Below are 16,282 nucleotides of genomic sequence, written 5' to 3' on the forward strand. Positions count from 1 at the left end.
ATTGACATTTATGAAAGAACATGAGCATATCCCAAACCAACACTTCTAACGAGATTAATGTGCTTTTCCCCTGCTCTTGGACTTCCAGTTTAACCCCGTGTGTGCAAAGCTCTGATCTGCCTCTTCTTTGCCTCTAGTTGATCTTATTTCCAGTCTGTCTTGTCAAGTAGTTCTGGTTTTCATTCTGGTTTTGGTTTAACTGAACCAACAACTGCCCTTTCCATTGCAGGTCGACCCTAAAGCGAGCGGGGCCACCTCCGCTGCCTCCCAAGGTGAGAGATGTGGGATTTAAGGGGTTTAAGCAGCAAACCCTAAAACTTGGGCAGCCTGGGATGGCCTCCTGTTCTGCATTCTGCCTCTGATTTTCCATCGGGGAGGAACACCTCTGAAATTATTCTGCTGTCAGTTGTCTTTATTTTATAGAATCATAGAATGTGCCGAGTTGGAAGGGACCCCCAAGGATCACCCAGTCCCACTCCTGGCCCTGCACAGGACACCCCAACAATCCCACCCTGTCCCTCAGAGCGTTGTCCAAACCCTCCTGGAGCTCTGGCAGCCTTGGGGCTGTGCCCTCTGCCCTGGGGATCCTGTTCAGTGCCAACCACCCTCTGGGGGAAGAACCTTTTCCTGAGATCCAACCTAAACCTGCCCTGGCACAGCTCCTGCCCTTCCCTGGGTCCTGTCACTGGACACCAGAGAGCTTTTGTGATGCCCAAAAGTTCACACACTTTTCAAAGGCTGATATTTTTTTTAATGTAGAAAGTCTGACTTGAATGAAACTTGTCTGAAGTTTGTGCTTCCCAGGTGCCATTCCCAATTCCTTGTATTTCCCAAGTAACCATCACCTCTGCTTTCTTGCAGCCGAGAATAAACAGTTATCCCGAGGAAAACCTCCCAGATGATGAGAGATGCCAGACAATAAAACATTTCCCAGACTCACAGAACAGAGCCCCACCAGCCCACAGGAGACAGAGTATCCCAGTTTGTGGGCCTCAGGCTGATTCCAGCCCCATTGGAATGACCAGCAGCATCAGCAGCCCTGGATTGCTCACAGCCAGATACAGCGACCTGGGTAAATGCCTGACCTTTCCTGAAGGTGACTGGCATCCTGGAGAAGGAATTGCTTCCAGAGCCAACTGTTTTCAGAGATAATTTTTTAACACAACTGATCATGAGGGGCAGCTTTCCTTTTTCCCTGTGTGCTGGTTCTTATTAGAGCCATGACACATGGTGGGAATGTTCTTCCCAAAACAAGGACACTGAGCCAGCCAATCCCATTAATGTGTGGCCTGCAGGAACAGGAGAAAAACAATGAATGCCACAGCTTTATTCTCAGTGGAATTTGGCCCAGGGAGTGTTTGGATAATGGAAAGTGTGTAACTTAGCACGGACAAGAGCAGCCAGTTGTCCTGGGAAGGTTTCAGCTACCTGGGATGTGGATATGGAAGTGTCAGAGCTCACTTCTCCACTCCTGCTGGGCACAGGGGAGAAGAGATTTTCTGTTCCACTGGGTCAGATAAGCTACAAAAGGTGTCTGGGCTTCTCTGCAGGCAATGGGAATGGGATGCTGAAACTCATCGAGGAAAACGTGGAAGGATCGGGACAAATCCCTCAGCTCCCACGGAAAAAGGAGAAAAGAGATTTCCCTGTAGGTATTGTGGCTCTGGGGCTGATCTGGCTGTGTCAACAGGCTGGGTTTGTGTCAGTGTGTGGGAGGTGTTTTATGATCTTTGTTTCTTCCCACAGAAACCAGCCATCAATGGTTTGCCTCCGACTCCAAAGGTGCTGGTAAGAAATCCCGTTTGCACTGGGAGTTATCAGAACCTTCCCTCTCCAGTGTCAGAAGGCTTTTACTGGAATAAGGCACCAGCTCATCTGGGGGGATTTTCTGCACCTCACAGCCAGTTATTTCTCCTGTGCTGAGCACACAATATTTGTTCCCTCTTTTTAAAACCTTCCTGTCACTATTCAGTCTGGATGTGGAGGGTTGGAGGCTTCCCTGGCTCCCCGAGTCGTGATCTCTGCTTAGGAAGAGAAATGGGAAAAGGTGGTAGTGATGGGAGGGCATCACTGCTTCAATTCCTGCTTGTTTTCCCTTCACTGTGCCATTTATTTAAACATTTAATATTCATAAGTACAATTATAGAATAATTTAGGTTGGAAAAGCCCTTTAAGATTGAATCCAACTATTCCCAGCACTGCCAAGGCCACCACTAACCCACGTCCCCAAGTGCCACATCCACAGGGCTTTCCAATCCCTCCAGGGTATATTGTTCTTACCCAGTAGGTACTTGAAGTTGCTGATATAATTTCGACCCCTTTTTTACATTTCTTAATGCATTTGAAGTCTACAAAAAGCTTTGGAAGGCTGTAGCTTTTGGGGAAGGTCCCAGTGTTTTGCATCCAAGCATTTTAGGGGAAGTCTGTGTGTGGCAAGGGAGAGCAGTGGTGTCTGCAGGTGTCTCTGAGTGGCCAGGTGCCAGAAAATAAACTCCTTATACTCTAAATTCGTTTCAGGTTTCAGTTTTGGTGTCTTTCAGATGGGAGCATGTTTTTCCAAAGTCTTTGATGGTTGTCCTTTGAAGATCAACTGTGCAACATCGTGGATACATCCAGATACTAAAGGTGAAGTTATTTAGGATTGTGTTCGAAACCTGCCTGTTGTGTTGCCAAAGCTTGGGAAATAATCAATTTGTAAAGTTACTTTAGGTTTGTCTTTTAAACCTGGTGATGAGCTTAGGAAATAATCCACTTCTCTCTGTTTTTCAGACCAGTACATCATCTTTGGCACAGAAGAAGGGATCTATACTTTGAATTTGAATGAACTTCACGAGGCAACAATGGAACAGGTGAGTTTTGGGGGATTGAACGCACAGAATAGATTTGGGGATATTATGGAGCAATGAAGTTTGGCATTGGAAGGAAAAGGCTCTGTGGATTAAACTGATTCACATCAAAGCCAGCAAGGGAAGTCTGAAAATTAATAGCTCCTCGACCTACCTGAATTTATTGTTGCTGCCAGATCTTCCTTCTCCTTGGAGAACTGATTCCCTGGCCTTTCTCCCTCCACCCCATCCCCACTAGATGGCACATTGCAGCTCCTCTGGATGCAACCAAAGCCCTCACCCATTCACTTCAGCTGCTTTTGTTATCCCCAGTAAACTTCTCCTGGGCTCTCTGACCCTTTCCAAAGCCACTTCATCTATTCATTGGGTTAAATTTGCTTCTTTAGGGTCAGGAGTAGCAGGATGTTCTTGGAATCTCTTTCCATATATGCTTTCCTAATTTATTTCACCTAACAGTCTTCTCTGGGCTCTTCCACATGCTTTTTTATATCGCCTTGAAAGGTTTTGGCTGTGCCAGTGGTGGGTAGGGAGACCATTCAGTGCATCCCAAAATGAAAGTTTCCTTTTCCATGAGAGCATTCCCAGCTGGCAGAGCTCAGGTGTGACCCACCTCAGACCCCAGAGGCTTCTGCCACACCACTTGTTTCCACATTTTCATTTATTCATTTCGTTTTCTCCCTTCCAAATGCACATTTTGAACTGCTTGTTCAACTTCTAATTGTAATTGTATCCTCCAAAGTGCTTGGCTGTCTCTCCAAGGTTAATATCTCCCAAATCCAGAAGTATATTTTTATTCCATTTGTAGTTTTTCAGTGAAAATACTGAATAGACCCAGACCTATTCTATTAAATAGCAAATTGCTGAGAGATACTTTATGTCCAGCCAGTTGTACCTTTTCTTTCTGAGATTCTTCTACCACATATTTTCTTATTTTGCTTGTGGAAGTGGCACAGAGGACAAAGCCTGTGTTATGGAATCATATCACAGAATCATGGAATGGTTTGGGTTGGAAAGGATTTGGAAGATCATCTCATTCCACCTCCTGCCATGGGCAGGGACACCTCCCACCAGCCCAGGTTGCTCCAAGCCCCATCCAGCCTGGCCTTGGACATTTCCAGGGATCCAGGGGCAGCCACAGCTTCTCTGGGCAACCTGGGCCAGGGCCTCACTGCCCTCACAGCCAAAAATTCTTTCCCAATATCCCATCTAACCCTGCCCTCTGGCAGTAGGAAGCCATTCCTGGTTGTCCTGTCCCTCCATCCCTTGTCCCAAGTCCCTCTCCAGCTCTCCTGGAGCCCCTTTAGGCCCTGGAAGGGGCTTTTTTCTTTTCAAAACAGCTTAATCATTTGAAGTCCTTTTTTTTTTCTTATCAGAAATTTCTACAACAAAACCTCTGCCCTTCTCCTGTCATCCTCATCCCTTCTTTTGTGGGACTCCTGAAGGCCATTGTTTGCCATCACTTTTATCACAATTCCCTTTTCAGGAGTTCGTTCTTAACTTTAAAATCTCCTCAAATCCAGAGCAGCTGCCCTGTGAGTAACTTCTTCCCACTGGGACAAAATTTAGTCCCAATCTTCCACAGTCTGTCTGTGCACAGAGCAGCCTCTTAACACAGATAGCCAGGCAGGTACATCCCAAAAAAACACAGAGGGTCCAAACCAGGCAATTAAAGGGAAGCTGGGACTTTCTCCAGTGTGGATCCCTGCAGGAATGGTGGTGGAGGTGGAGCAGGCAGAGAAATGATGGTTGGAAATTCCTGTGTGTTTCTATTAATGGAAATGTTTTCTTTTATCAGTTATTTCCCCGAAAATGCACCTGGCTGTATGTTATCAACAACACCTTGATGTCCTTGTCAGGTAGGTATAAAAAGAGGGGAAATTATTAAAATTATAAATAAAGGGGAATTATAAATAAATAAATGATTCATTACAATGTTGTTTGATCAGCCTGGAGAAGAGAAGGCTCCAGGGAGACCTGAGAGCCCCTTCCAGAGCCTAAAGGGGCTCCAGGAGAGCTGGGGAGGGACTTGGGACAAGGGATGGAGGAACAGGACACAGGGAATGGCTTCCCACTGCCAGAGGGAAGGGTTAGGTGGAATATTGGGAAGGAATTCCTGGCTGTGAGAGTGGGGAGGCCCTGGCCCAGGTTGCCCAGAGAAGCTGTGGCTGCCCCTGGATCCCTGGAAGTGTCCAAGGCCAGGTTGGAGCAACCTGGGATAGTGGAAGGTGTCCCTGCCCATGGCAGAGAGTTGGGACTGGATGATCTTTAATGTCCCTTCCAAACCAAACCATCCTGGGATTCTAAAGCAAAATCTGTGTAAATTTGAAGGAGGTGAAGTGACTGTGAAGCACTGTTGATCCAGCAATGTTGCTGCTTGGAAATACTGATTCTTGGACAATCAGTTGTCCTGGAATAGGATATTCCAAATAGGAAACAGGCACTGTGGAATGGAGACTGATTATAGGACTGTGCCTTTAAACATGCAGGGTTTGTGTAACAACATTTCTATTGATTTATAGGTAAAGAAAATATCCTGATATCAATTGTTGTATAATTACAGCCTTCTAAAAATGTTTACATAACTGAAATGAGCTCTAAGTTCAATATTCATTCTCTATTCACTATTATTGTTACCTTCTTTTATTTTCTTCATACTTGGACTTGGCCTCCCTGCTGCTCGTGCTCCATGTTTCCAGAAGGTAATTTTCCCTACCTACATTTTCCTAAATGGTGCAGTTCTCCCCTGGAGGGGTGGCTGTTGGTGTCAACTGTGCTTTTCTCTCTTCCAGGGAAAACGTTCCAACTCTACTCCCATAATTTAATAGCTTTGTTTGAACAAGCCAAAAAAACAGGATTAGCTGCTCATATTCAAACCCACAGATTTCCTGACAAAATATTACCAAGGTACAAACCTCTCACTTATAGACAGTTATTAATAAGTGAAAATAACCATAAATGCTGTTGGTGCTTTTGAGTTTGGTGCATGAAGGGCCTTGACATCTCTTGCTGATGAATTTTTTGGTGATTATTATTCCAGGAAGTTTGCCTTAACGACCAAGATCCCTGACACAAAAGGATGCCACAAATGCTGTATAGGTGAGCAGATGTTCAGCTTTGCTCTTTATTTTCCTGCCCATGGCATGTCTGAATAATAAACTTAGTTCTTTGTTCAGAAAAAAGGCTGAGTTGGGGATTGTTCAGCCTGGAGAAGAGAAGGATCCACAGAGACCTCAGAGCCCCTTCCAGGGCCTAAAGGGGCTCCAGGAGAGCTGGAGAGGGACTTGGGACAAGGGCACTGAGTGACAGGACAAGGGGGAATGGCTTCCTACTGCCAGAGGGCAGGGTTAGATGGGATTTTGGGAAGGAAATTTTGGGTGTGAGGGTGGGGAGGCCCTGGCACAGGTTGCCCAGAGGAGTTGTGGCTGCCCCTGGATCCCTGGAAGTGTTCAAGGCCAGGTCTTATATACAATTTTAGATTAACTTAGTTTGGAAAAGGCCCTTAAGATCACCAGGCCCAACCATTCCCTCAGCACTGCCCAGCCCACCACTGACCCATGTGTCCAAATGCCACATCTTCCAGTTGTACCTTCACACCCTTAAAAATTCATATCAGGTACTTCTTTGCCACTTGGAGATCCTGTTTAGCTCATTAAAGTGTCCACAACAGCCACATTTACAAGTGATTCCTCAAGTCACCCTTGTCCTGTGTCCAGCTGAGCTTAAAAAAACTCCCCCAAACCAGTCAGAGCCCCCCCAGGAGTTATGAGCTTCCCATCTTTTCTGCCTGGGAATTGTCTTATTTCAATCCCAGCCTGCCCCAGCTCACCCAGCCCCACGGAGAGGAGTCACAGCTTTTCTGCCCACTCAGTGTGTGGGCTCTGAGCTGGGACTCTGAGGATGCTGCTGGTTATTAATCACAATGGAATTTATCTGGAGTGTAGCACAGTATTAACCACTGTGGATATTGGAATGGCAACTAGTGGGAAACTGATGGAATGAGATGATCTTTAAGGGTCCCTTCCGACCCTAATCATTCTTTGATATGTTTTTATAACACTATTTCTAAACTTATTTTCAAAGAGACCTGTAGAGAATTTTTTTCTGACTATGCATTGAACTTCCAGGACTTTAAAATTACTGTTTTCAGGGGGGTTTTTTGTTTGTTTTATTTTTTGCAGTACGAAATCCATACACAGGCCATAAGTACCTCTGTGGTGCATTGCAGTCTGGAATTGTTCTACTCCAGTGGTATGAGCCAATGCAGAAATTCATGTTAATAAAGGTAAGGATTTACTTGTAGTTTAGTTTAATAATTATACAGTTGTTGAAATAACCTTTCCAGAGTTTGTCATGGAAAGTACGTCCCGCTCTGGTGCCATTTGTGGGTTGTGAGCACTTGAAAAATCTGACTTGACACGTTTTGACTCAGAAAACCTTGTGACTGAAGTCATGTAAGTCATTTAAAAGTCATTTAAGTGCTGGATCAAGCCCAGCACTCACAACAGCAGAACATCATCCCCCTCTGCCCAGCCTGATGTTCATGCAGTGAAAAATTCTGTGTATTTATACTTTGTACATGTTACTGTAGATTTGTTTCACTGTAAAATCAAACTTACAACTGCCTGATTATGGTTTGTTTTGTTTATTTTTCCCCCAGCACTTTGATTTCCCCCTGCCAAGCCCCCTGAATGTGTTTGAGATGCTGGTGATCCCTGAGCAGGAGTACCCCATGGTGTGTGTGGCCATCAGCAAGGGCTCGGAGCCAAACCAGGTCGTGCAGTTTGAGACAATCAACCTGAACTCGGCGTCCTCGTGGTTCACAGAGATCGGGGCAGGTGAGGCTGGCTGGCCATCTCCCAGCCCTTGGATTCTCTGGGAATGTTGGATATGACTCCCCAGGAGTCGGTTGGAAAAGCTTTGGGCTTGGCAGCTTCTCTACCCAGAGCAGATCCCAGGTTTTTTAGAACCTGAAGGGAACCTGCAAGAAAGGTGGAGAGGGACTTTGGACAACGGCCTGGAGTAACAGAACAAGGGGGGAATGGGTTCAAACTGACACTGAGCAGGGTTAGATGGGATACTGGGAAGGAATTCTTGGCTGGGAGGATGGGGAGGCCCTGGCACAGGTTGTCCAGGGAAGCTGTGGCTGCCCCTGGATCCCTGGAAGTGTCCAAGGCCAGGTTGGAGGGACTTGGAACAACCTGGGCTAGTGGAAGGTGTCCCTGCCCATGGCAGGGGTTGGAATGAGATGAGCTTTAAGGTCACTTCCATTCCCAACAATTCTATAATTCCATGATTCTCTGTGTTCTTGTGCTGACCCACCCACCTCAGTATAAACTCCTTGTTTAAAAAACTTCCACTTCAGACACACCTTTTGTTTTCTAAATCTCTTTAAACACTAACCAGACCCTGCTGATTGGGTTCTCCTTCGTGGTTCCACACTGCTTCCTGGGATCAGTCTTCCTGCTCTTTCCCCTCCTTTCCTGTGTAAAGAATCCAGAAATGAATTCTTGTCCATCCTCCAGCCCTTGGGGGAGGTTTACCATCTTCAGATGGCTTTTAATAAGCAAGGATTTGGGTTATCTTCACAACCTGGTTGATATTTTGCATCTGCTTTTCTCAGCTGCCCTTGTTGGATACCCTTTTTTACCTTTAAAGCTGTACCAACAGCTTCATTAATAAAAAACAGAAAAAAATGCTATGAAATCCTATTAAATTTAGCTTGGTATCAGCACAATAATCTTCCCAGATGTGGATTTATGGGAAAGGAGCATTTTTTTTAGGAGTGAGAATTCCCTTGATGGTTCCTTTTTTTCATTATGGTGCCTCCCTGTGATGGAAGCTGTGCTGAACTGTAGCATAAAACATATTTTATCCAGTCAAAGTAGTGCTTTTATATTAAATACCTGCTTTGAACTGAGGGGTTTGTCCTTCTTCCAGAACATTCTGGGATCTTGGAGCTTTAAAAATAATTCAGAGTAACAAACAGCACAGTGAAAAGGCTGTAGCTTTGGTGAGAGGAGGCTGAGATCAGTCTTTTATGTGTATAAAATAATCTGCTCTGTTTTTCCTCAGGCAATCAGCAGTTGGATGCCATTCACGTGACACAGCTGGAAAGGGACACTGTCCTGGTCTGCCTGGACAGTGAGTAACACAATTCCCTTGGAAAACTTCCTACACCTCGTGCAAAACTTGTTTTGCCACAGTTGTTGAGCTGAACTCTACCCACAAGTTCATTTTTTCCCCCTTCATTACTGATCTGTGTTGTGATATTTCCAAATAAGCTACAGTTTGGATAAGTGGGATTTCATTTTGAGTCTTGTCATTCCACTTTCTCTCCTCATATGTGAATCATTCTTTCAGTAGAGTCTAAAAACATGCCAAGTGCACAAAAAAGTTTTTTATATTTATTTTGAGAGAAAGATGCTCTTGGGTTCATTTTAGGCAAATACTGTAGATGTTAACTTGGGGTATTTCTTTGTGCCTGAAAGATTAAATTAGTATCTCTTACTTGAATCCTTTTCAGCAGTGGGTTTTAATACTTATTTTTCTGTTTCTCTCGAGAATTTGTGAAAATAGTGAATTTACAAGGGAAACTGAAGTCAAGCAAGAAATTGGCCTCTGAGCTGAGCTTTGATTTCTGCATCGAGTCAGTGGGTGAGTGATTTGCTTCTGTCTTGTCTCTCGGGGTTGAAGAACTCACAGGGGTGAGTGTTGAAAGACTGGCTGGTTTCTGGTCATTTCCATTGAACTGAGAAAAAAATTGGGGAAGGAGAAAGTGTTTTAGTAATACATAAATCTGTGTTAGTCTTCTGAAAGTTGGGATTTTATTTAAAGTGTAGCACAGCCATTTTTTAATAGTCAGGATCATAATATTTCAGTCTAATTCTTAGAGGACAAGCTGCTGTCTTTAAATTATCAGGGGACAGGAGCCTTTGCTTCAAAAACTTGAATTGTGATTGTCAGACAAGTATTTGTGCTATGATAAACTCTTGGAATTATAGAATTAAAATCACTCAGAGCAGGGAGTTCTGTGCTCCCTCTGTCCCTGTATGGAAAACTCCTCCCATTTTTCATACATCTATTTTGAAGTAAATATAATAATTCAATTTTGAATATATATTTATATATTAAAAATAGTCATATTTTAAAGTAAATATAGTAATTCAAATATGTAGTTGGAATGGTGTTTATACCCTTCCTGGGGTTTTCTCCAGGATCATTAGGGGTACAAAGACCCAGGGAATAGGGTGTGATGGGTGTTTTTCCTTTGCAGTGTGCCTTCAGGACAGCGTGCTGGCCTTCTGGAAACATGGAATGCAGGGCAAGAGCTTTAAGTCAGATGAAGTAAGTGATCTCCCAGTATCTCCAGGAAGGTTTAATTTATTCCTGTTCCTTATTTACCACTCGATCCCTTGGCTCCTCTCTCTCCTTCCCTACTGGCAATGCTTGTGCTCCAAGATCAATTTATCTGTTTCTCCTGGAGTTTGCACCAAGTTGCATTTGAATTTTATTTTCCTTCCGACCCAGGCCAGTAAATTTCATTTTGCCCCTGAAACAGATCTAAACATCTCCATTTTTCTCCAGGTGACCCAGGAGATATCCGATGAAACCAGGGTTTTCCGCTTGCTGGGGTCAGACAGGTAAATCACCCCGAAGAAACAGAAACCTTTTGTTTTATTTAAACCAGCTTTTCTAGTTCCCAGCTGGAACTGGCTTCCAGCCCACCACAGCTCTGTCTGTAGGCAGCAGGTGACAGGGAGAGATGAGAGATGCCCTTGGATGCCTGGAGAAGCCTGCTCCTGGCTTGGATTTTCCTGGCGAACTGTGAATTATCTTGGCAGCTAGTTAGTTAAAAATAATCTCTGCTGATCTCGAAATAGCAGGGCAAACTAGAACACACACAGGTTTTAATCACAGTGGGCTAAATTCAATCATTATCCATAATATCCAGCTGATTCCAGAGGTGGGAAGAGGTGCAGCTGCCTCCAGGTTTGGAACCTGAGCAGCAGCTGCCCCAGTCTCTGGGTTGGACATGTGCACTTGTGGGTTCAGTGCTAAATGTAGGAGTAGACAGGAATGAATCCAGAAATCAGTTCCAATCACAGAATCCCAGAATGGTTTGGGATGGAAGGGACCTTAAAGCTCATCTTGTTCCACCTCCCTGCCACGGGCAGGGACACCTTCCACTGGACCAGGTTGTTCCAAGCCCCATCCCACCTGGCCTTGAATACCTCTTGGTCTTAAATCCCTGATCCATCTGGCTTTTGAACTGCCAAACCCCTTGATTTGTATTTTCCATCTCTGTTCAGCTGAGCAGGATTCTTTCCTGCCATTCCAGCAATGGGATGTGGTAGCACCTTTCTGCCTTGGATCACTCTAGAACTGGTTGGGTGCAGAGGTGCAGATCAGGGACAGAGGGAGTTAGGAGACTTCATTTGAAAACTCTTGAGGAAGGGAGAAAGTAGAGAGAAGTGTAATCCTAGAAACAACAGGATATTTTCCTAGGAACTGGTGCAGAGAAATGCAGGCATTTGGGAGGGAGAAGGGAGGGCAAAGGCCCAACCACATCAGCTGATGGTCAAGGTCCAGCATGGGATGGGGCAGTGGTCAGTGTGTGCCAAGACAGGGGGAGACTCATTTTCCAGAGCAGCCCACAGGAATGTGACCCAGCAGGACACAGGCAGAGATGGGGTTGAGTGATCCCTGTGAACCCATGGGGGACAAATATTTAGGATGGAGGAGAATTGTTTGGGTTAGTGGCTGATGCCCATCACAAGATGTGGGAGGGATAAACATACTCGGGCCGCAGTTGATGGGATCATGGAATGGTTTGGGTTGGAAGGGACCTTAAAGATCATCCAGTTCCATGGCAGGGACACCTTCCACTATATATAACACTGTAGGGATTTTATCAGAAGTGATGCTGCAGAACAAGGGAACTGCTTTAAGGAATGAAACACCCAAGATATTTGGGAGAACCTCCGGGCTGTAGAAACCTGGGAGTTCGCTCCTCACACCCACGTGCTTTTACCTTTTGCCACTAAATTCCTGGATGCTGTTTGTGTTTGGTTGCAGAGTGGTTGTGTTGGAGAGCAGGCCCACGGAGAACCCTCAGGCTCACAGCAACCTCTACATCCTGGCTGGACACGAAAACAGTTACTGAACAACGCCCACCCAACACAAATAACGGAGGGAATTTGCCTCAGGAGGAACAAAGGAGCGTTAGGAAACTGGAACTTGCCATTTCTTTCCTTGACACCGAAGCTGTGCTGGTTTTTAGGGTGGGAATCAATCCATTTTTGCAGCTGGGAACAGCTGGTTCTGTCTCTTGCCACTGTGTGGTTGGTTATATGGAGTTTGCTTAATAAAAGCTGAGATAAAGAGCCCTTTACTCGTTAGTTGTAGGGAAACAGAGCCTTGAAACATGTTATGCAGTAAAGGTGCCATAAACTGTTAAATATTTTTCTTCCCTTGGATTTTCCTGTTAGTCTGTAGATATAGATCTAGTGCTGGCTGTTGCCCTGTTTTATACTGAGTCTTATTCTTAATAAAACAAAGATTTGTGTAGGAAGTGGAAGTATCTGCAAAGCTTTTTGGTTTGAAATCTGCCATTGGGTATGGCTTTGTATAATAGACTATTTAATCCTTATTTATTAATCTGCTGCTAGGATGGGGTAATGTCTCTAACTTTTAGCAAAGGAAGGTTGCAGAGCAGCTTACTTTTTGTTTTTTTTTTTTTTTTTTTTTACAATTGTATAAAGATTTGATTATTCCTTTTCCTTGTAGGGATGTAGTGCATTACTGAGGGGTGTGTTACCATGTCGGGTGATCTTGTAAAAAAAAAAGAAAAATGCAGTTTTTGTACAACAAAGTATTTTGTACTGATTTTTCTGCCTGCAGAATTGCCATAAAAGGGATTTTTCTTACTTCCTAGATGTAGGGTGTGTGTACACAAAGTAGACTATTGATATCAGTCTTGTTGCTCCTGGGTGGGTGTGTACAATATCCATGTGTGTGTGTGTGTGTGTGCATGTGTGTGAAGTTGACTGGCAGTGTGTATTTTTTATATATATATATATATTTATATATATATAAAAATGTACAAAATATATATGCTTTATTTTCATAAATTAGGGATAAGCCTTGTGAGGTGACATGGAAATTGCACCTGGTCATAATCCTTAATGAATGAAAGTATCATGTATCCGACTGCCCATGACGTGTAGTTTATTTATGCTATTCCAGAGGGGAGCCCATAGGGATAACTGAGGCTGTGCAGCATTCCAGCTGCTGCCAGACAGTGCTTTGGGAATGGTTATCTCCCCAGCTGGGTGGTATGAATAAACATGATTAAGAACCAGTATTCTATATCCGAGCTTTGATCACTTTTTCCCTCTTTTGTCACCGGCATTTTTTAACTTTCCCTTTTTCTTCCTCCATTGAAGAGTCACATCGGTTCCTTTTGTCTTCCTCATTAATTAAAATTCTTGAGGTACCATTAAATATAGACTGACTACAGGAGAGCATCTGGTTTTACTACCTCACATTACCCTGCTGGCTTTGATGTGAACACAGTCCTTGGGCAGGTGCAGTAGCAGCTGATAAACATTTAAACTGAAGGTTGTGGGGTTTTTTTTAATGAAATGTTGCAGCAAACTGCTGCCTGTTCAGCTCCAGAGATCTGCTCCCCAGGAAGGACAGGCTGGAATTCACAGGTTGTTTTAACAGAGTAGTAAAGGTGTGTGACAGCTTGGAGTGCTTTGGTGCTGGATTGTCTGTGTTGGCATCAGGTTACGTGATCCATAATTTAACATCGAGGGAATTGTCTTGGCTCAGTGATGTTTTCTTGTTGCTAGAGACAGCAAGAGGTTTGTGCTTGGCAGGTCTGGAAGGGAAAACAGCCCTGCACACATTTAGCATTTTAGCCACTGTCATTCAAAACTAATTCTTGTTGACTTGACATCAAGTCAAGCTTTTCAGTTCTGACACTGTGTCAAAGCTTCAGAAATAGGAAGTGTACAGATAAAACTTTAAAATCACACCACGGATTATGGAAAATGTGGTTTAAGGGTGGTCAGCTGGAATTGGATCAGTGCTATTAAAAGCAGGACATGTAATTTTTAATTCTGTTAAAGAAGTCGAGTTCTCTAGTACTGAAATTACTTCACAGGTAACAGTGACTGGTGATTAACCTCAAATGGTGCAACTGCTGGTCTACAGAGACTTTAAAACAAAAATTAAGACAAAGTGAAGCACTAGGTGTAGATATTGTAGAGCAAACATTTTTTTTTAATTTACCTCATTCACTGCAGAAGGTAATTTTGGCTTCACCTTTGAAAACACTTAAAGGAGATCTCTAAAAGACTAGAGAAACCTGTAAATAAAATCTGAATATTTATGGGGAATAACTGGAGTAAATAACTCTTAGGTCATGACACTGTCATGCAGAAATAACGAGCTGAAAGTATTTTTCTTTGAATGACACAAATGGCTTTGGTTTGCTGGATCATAATAAACTTAGGAAAGTCCTTGTTTAATCAAATCTTTTTTAGCTGTTGAAGCATTTCTAATGGCATGTTGTGAAATGCTTTATGCTGGTTTTACAGACAGTGGCATTTTTGGCATGATCTTCCTAGTGTAAAACCTCACTTGTATTCCTTACCACACAAGGGATTGGTGCGCTCCACAGCCAACCCGGCCAGTCTTGGTGACTCTGATTAGTATAATTTGCATTAGACTGTTTAATTTAGTCTGTTATTGTCTGTATCTTTGTTTTTGTGACATTTCAACCAGGGTTGGGAAAGCCTGGTGTAGGGGGATTGGGGTTTATGAAGCAAAAACTTGCCCAGCCCCTCGTTCCTCTTCCGACAGTTATCAAAGTTACTGGATGCACGAGGTCATGTGTCCAACTTGAAAGCCTTAAAACAGGCTCCCAGTGCTCTTGGAAGTACTCTTGGAAGTACAAACACTATGTGAAGAGCAAGCAGCCTGTGGATTAATCTCTTTGGATTTCCTAACCGAATTCCTTGTAACTGAAAAATACACCTGGAATTGTGCTGCCGTCTCTATTTAGAGAAGAAAGGTACAATGCATCAGTGAGCCACGGTGTCTCTGGATGAAAAGGACAAGACTGGGAGACTCTGAAATGTGCTTTTTTTTTATCTTGTTTAGTCGTTAGGTGTAACTGAGACTCTTAACTGCACTCGTTCAGTTTGTGTAACCAGGCTTTGTTCCACGGGAATTTCTGTTGCAGTTCAGTCTATGCCAAATAAACCGCTTTATTTGATACGGAGGGGTGGTGTGGTGACTTGCTGGGAACAATACCTTGTCAGAGAGATCTGGGGAGAATCCAGCTGGTCTCCAGGTTTTGTGGCCGTTGCGGGAAGGGCCTGGCGCCGCTCTTCTTCTCCGTCCTCCAGACTGCCGGGAGCCACCCGGCAGCTCCCACGGGCAGCAGGTCAGCAGGAGGTCTGGGAATAGCAGGGGGATGAGAAATAGGAATAGCAGGGGAAAATTCTTCCCAGCCCAGTCACCTGGGATCACCATGGATCCACTGGGGAGCTGTCTGGCTGGAAAAGCCGAGGCTGACTGCCTTGTGTACCTACCTGTATCCCAGATCTTCAGGGATATGCTGAGGAGGGTTGTAAGTAATGGACTGAATGTGCCTTTGGACAACACAAAGAACTGCCAGTTACTGGTAAATAAATACACATCCACATTCCTCCTCTGCAGAAGATTGTTATCTCTGTGGGCAAATCTTGGCAGGCTGGGAGGTGAGGAGACTACACATCCCTGATGGATGTGGCTCGGGAAGAAAAATAATTAGCAGATCTTTGTCCTACACAGAGTTGGGAAGCACTTAAAGAAAGGACTGGGGAGGGAGGAGGCATAGGATGGGGCGGGGTGTCCACACAGATCTCCAGATCTAATGTTGGAAGTGGTTATTGCCACAAAAGGCCACTTTCCTCAGGGGATGAGGGGAGGACTGAGGATACAGGAACCCGCAACAGGAAAGAGAATGGGAAGGTAAAAGATAGAAATGCTCTATAAAAGGGTCTGGTTGCTGGCAGGAATCCATCAGGTGACAGGTACCCGAGATGCTGGAATGGTGCAGGAGGAAGATGTTCCAGGAAACCTCCAGGTTTTGAGGAGGTTTTCATCCTTTAAGGAGGGAGGTGCAGGTGCTGATTGAGGCCGGCCAGACCTGTGGGTGTTCCCACTTTCAACCCTGCAGGGAAATAAAGAGTCAAAACCAGAAACCCTCTGGAAAGGCAGAGCGTGGCAAGGACAACACGATCACGGCAGGGGGGTTGGGGCTGGATGATCTTTAAGGTCCCTTCCAACCCGAACCATCCTGTGGTTCTGTGATTCCATGACCATGGCGGGGGGTCTGAGGGGTCAGCGTGTGGCGCCGGGAGAGGCCATAGGGATGCAAC

At 44.5% G+C, this 16,282-nt stretch overlaps 1 protein-coding gene across 1 annotated transcript in view; it reads left to right on the top strand.

Annotated features, from left to right (window-relative positions):
- The window catches only part of MAP4K5 (mitogen-activated protein kinase kinase kinase kinase 5), a 57,495-nt gene extending 42,363 nt beyond the window's left edge, over positions 1-15,132 (top strand). The window contains exons 17-33 of the mRNA XM_051772214.1: positions 230-272; positions 862-1,072; positions 1,551-1,648; positions 1,747-1,788; positions 2,541-2,625; positions 2,770-2,849; positions 4,642-4,702; positions 5,543-5,545; positions 5,636-5,750; positions 5,884-5,942; positions 7,025-7,128; positions 7,504-7,681; positions 8,919-8,987; positions 9,408-9,500; positions 10,120-10,190; positions 10,431-10,486; positions 11,922-15,132. Of these exons, the coding sequence (XP_051628174.1) occupies positions 230-272; positions 862-1,072; positions 1,551-1,648; positions 1,747-1,788; positions 2,541-2,625; positions 2,770-2,849; positions 4,642-4,702; positions 5,543-5,545; positions 5,636-5,750; positions 5,884-5,942; positions 7,025-7,128; positions 7,504-7,681; positions 8,919-8,987; positions 9,408-9,500; positions 10,120-10,190; positions 10,431-10,486; positions 11,922-12,009 (1,456 nt within the window). The 3' untranslated portion in view covers positions 12,010-15,132. The remainder of the gene's footprint in view (positions 1-229; positions 273-861; positions 1,073-1,550; positions 1,649-1,746; positions 1,789-2,540; positions 2,626-2,769; positions 2,850-4,641; positions 4,703-5,542; positions 5,546-5,635; positions 5,751-5,883; positions 5,943-7,024; positions 7,129-7,503; positions 7,682-8,918; positions 8,988-9,407; positions 9,501-10,119; positions 10,191-10,430; positions 10,487-11,921) is intronic.
- The last annotated feature ends 1,150 nt before the right edge of the window (positions 15,133-16,282 follow it).

The sequence above is a fragment of the Manacus candei genome, unplaced genomic scaffold, assembly GCF_025592945.1.
Source record: "Manacus candei isolate 608988 ecotype Guabito, Panama unplaced genomic scaffold, ASM2559294v1 h1tg000150l, whole genome shotgun sequence".
NCBI lineage: Eukaryota > Metazoa > Chordata > Aves > Passeriformes > Pipridae > Manacus > Manacus candei.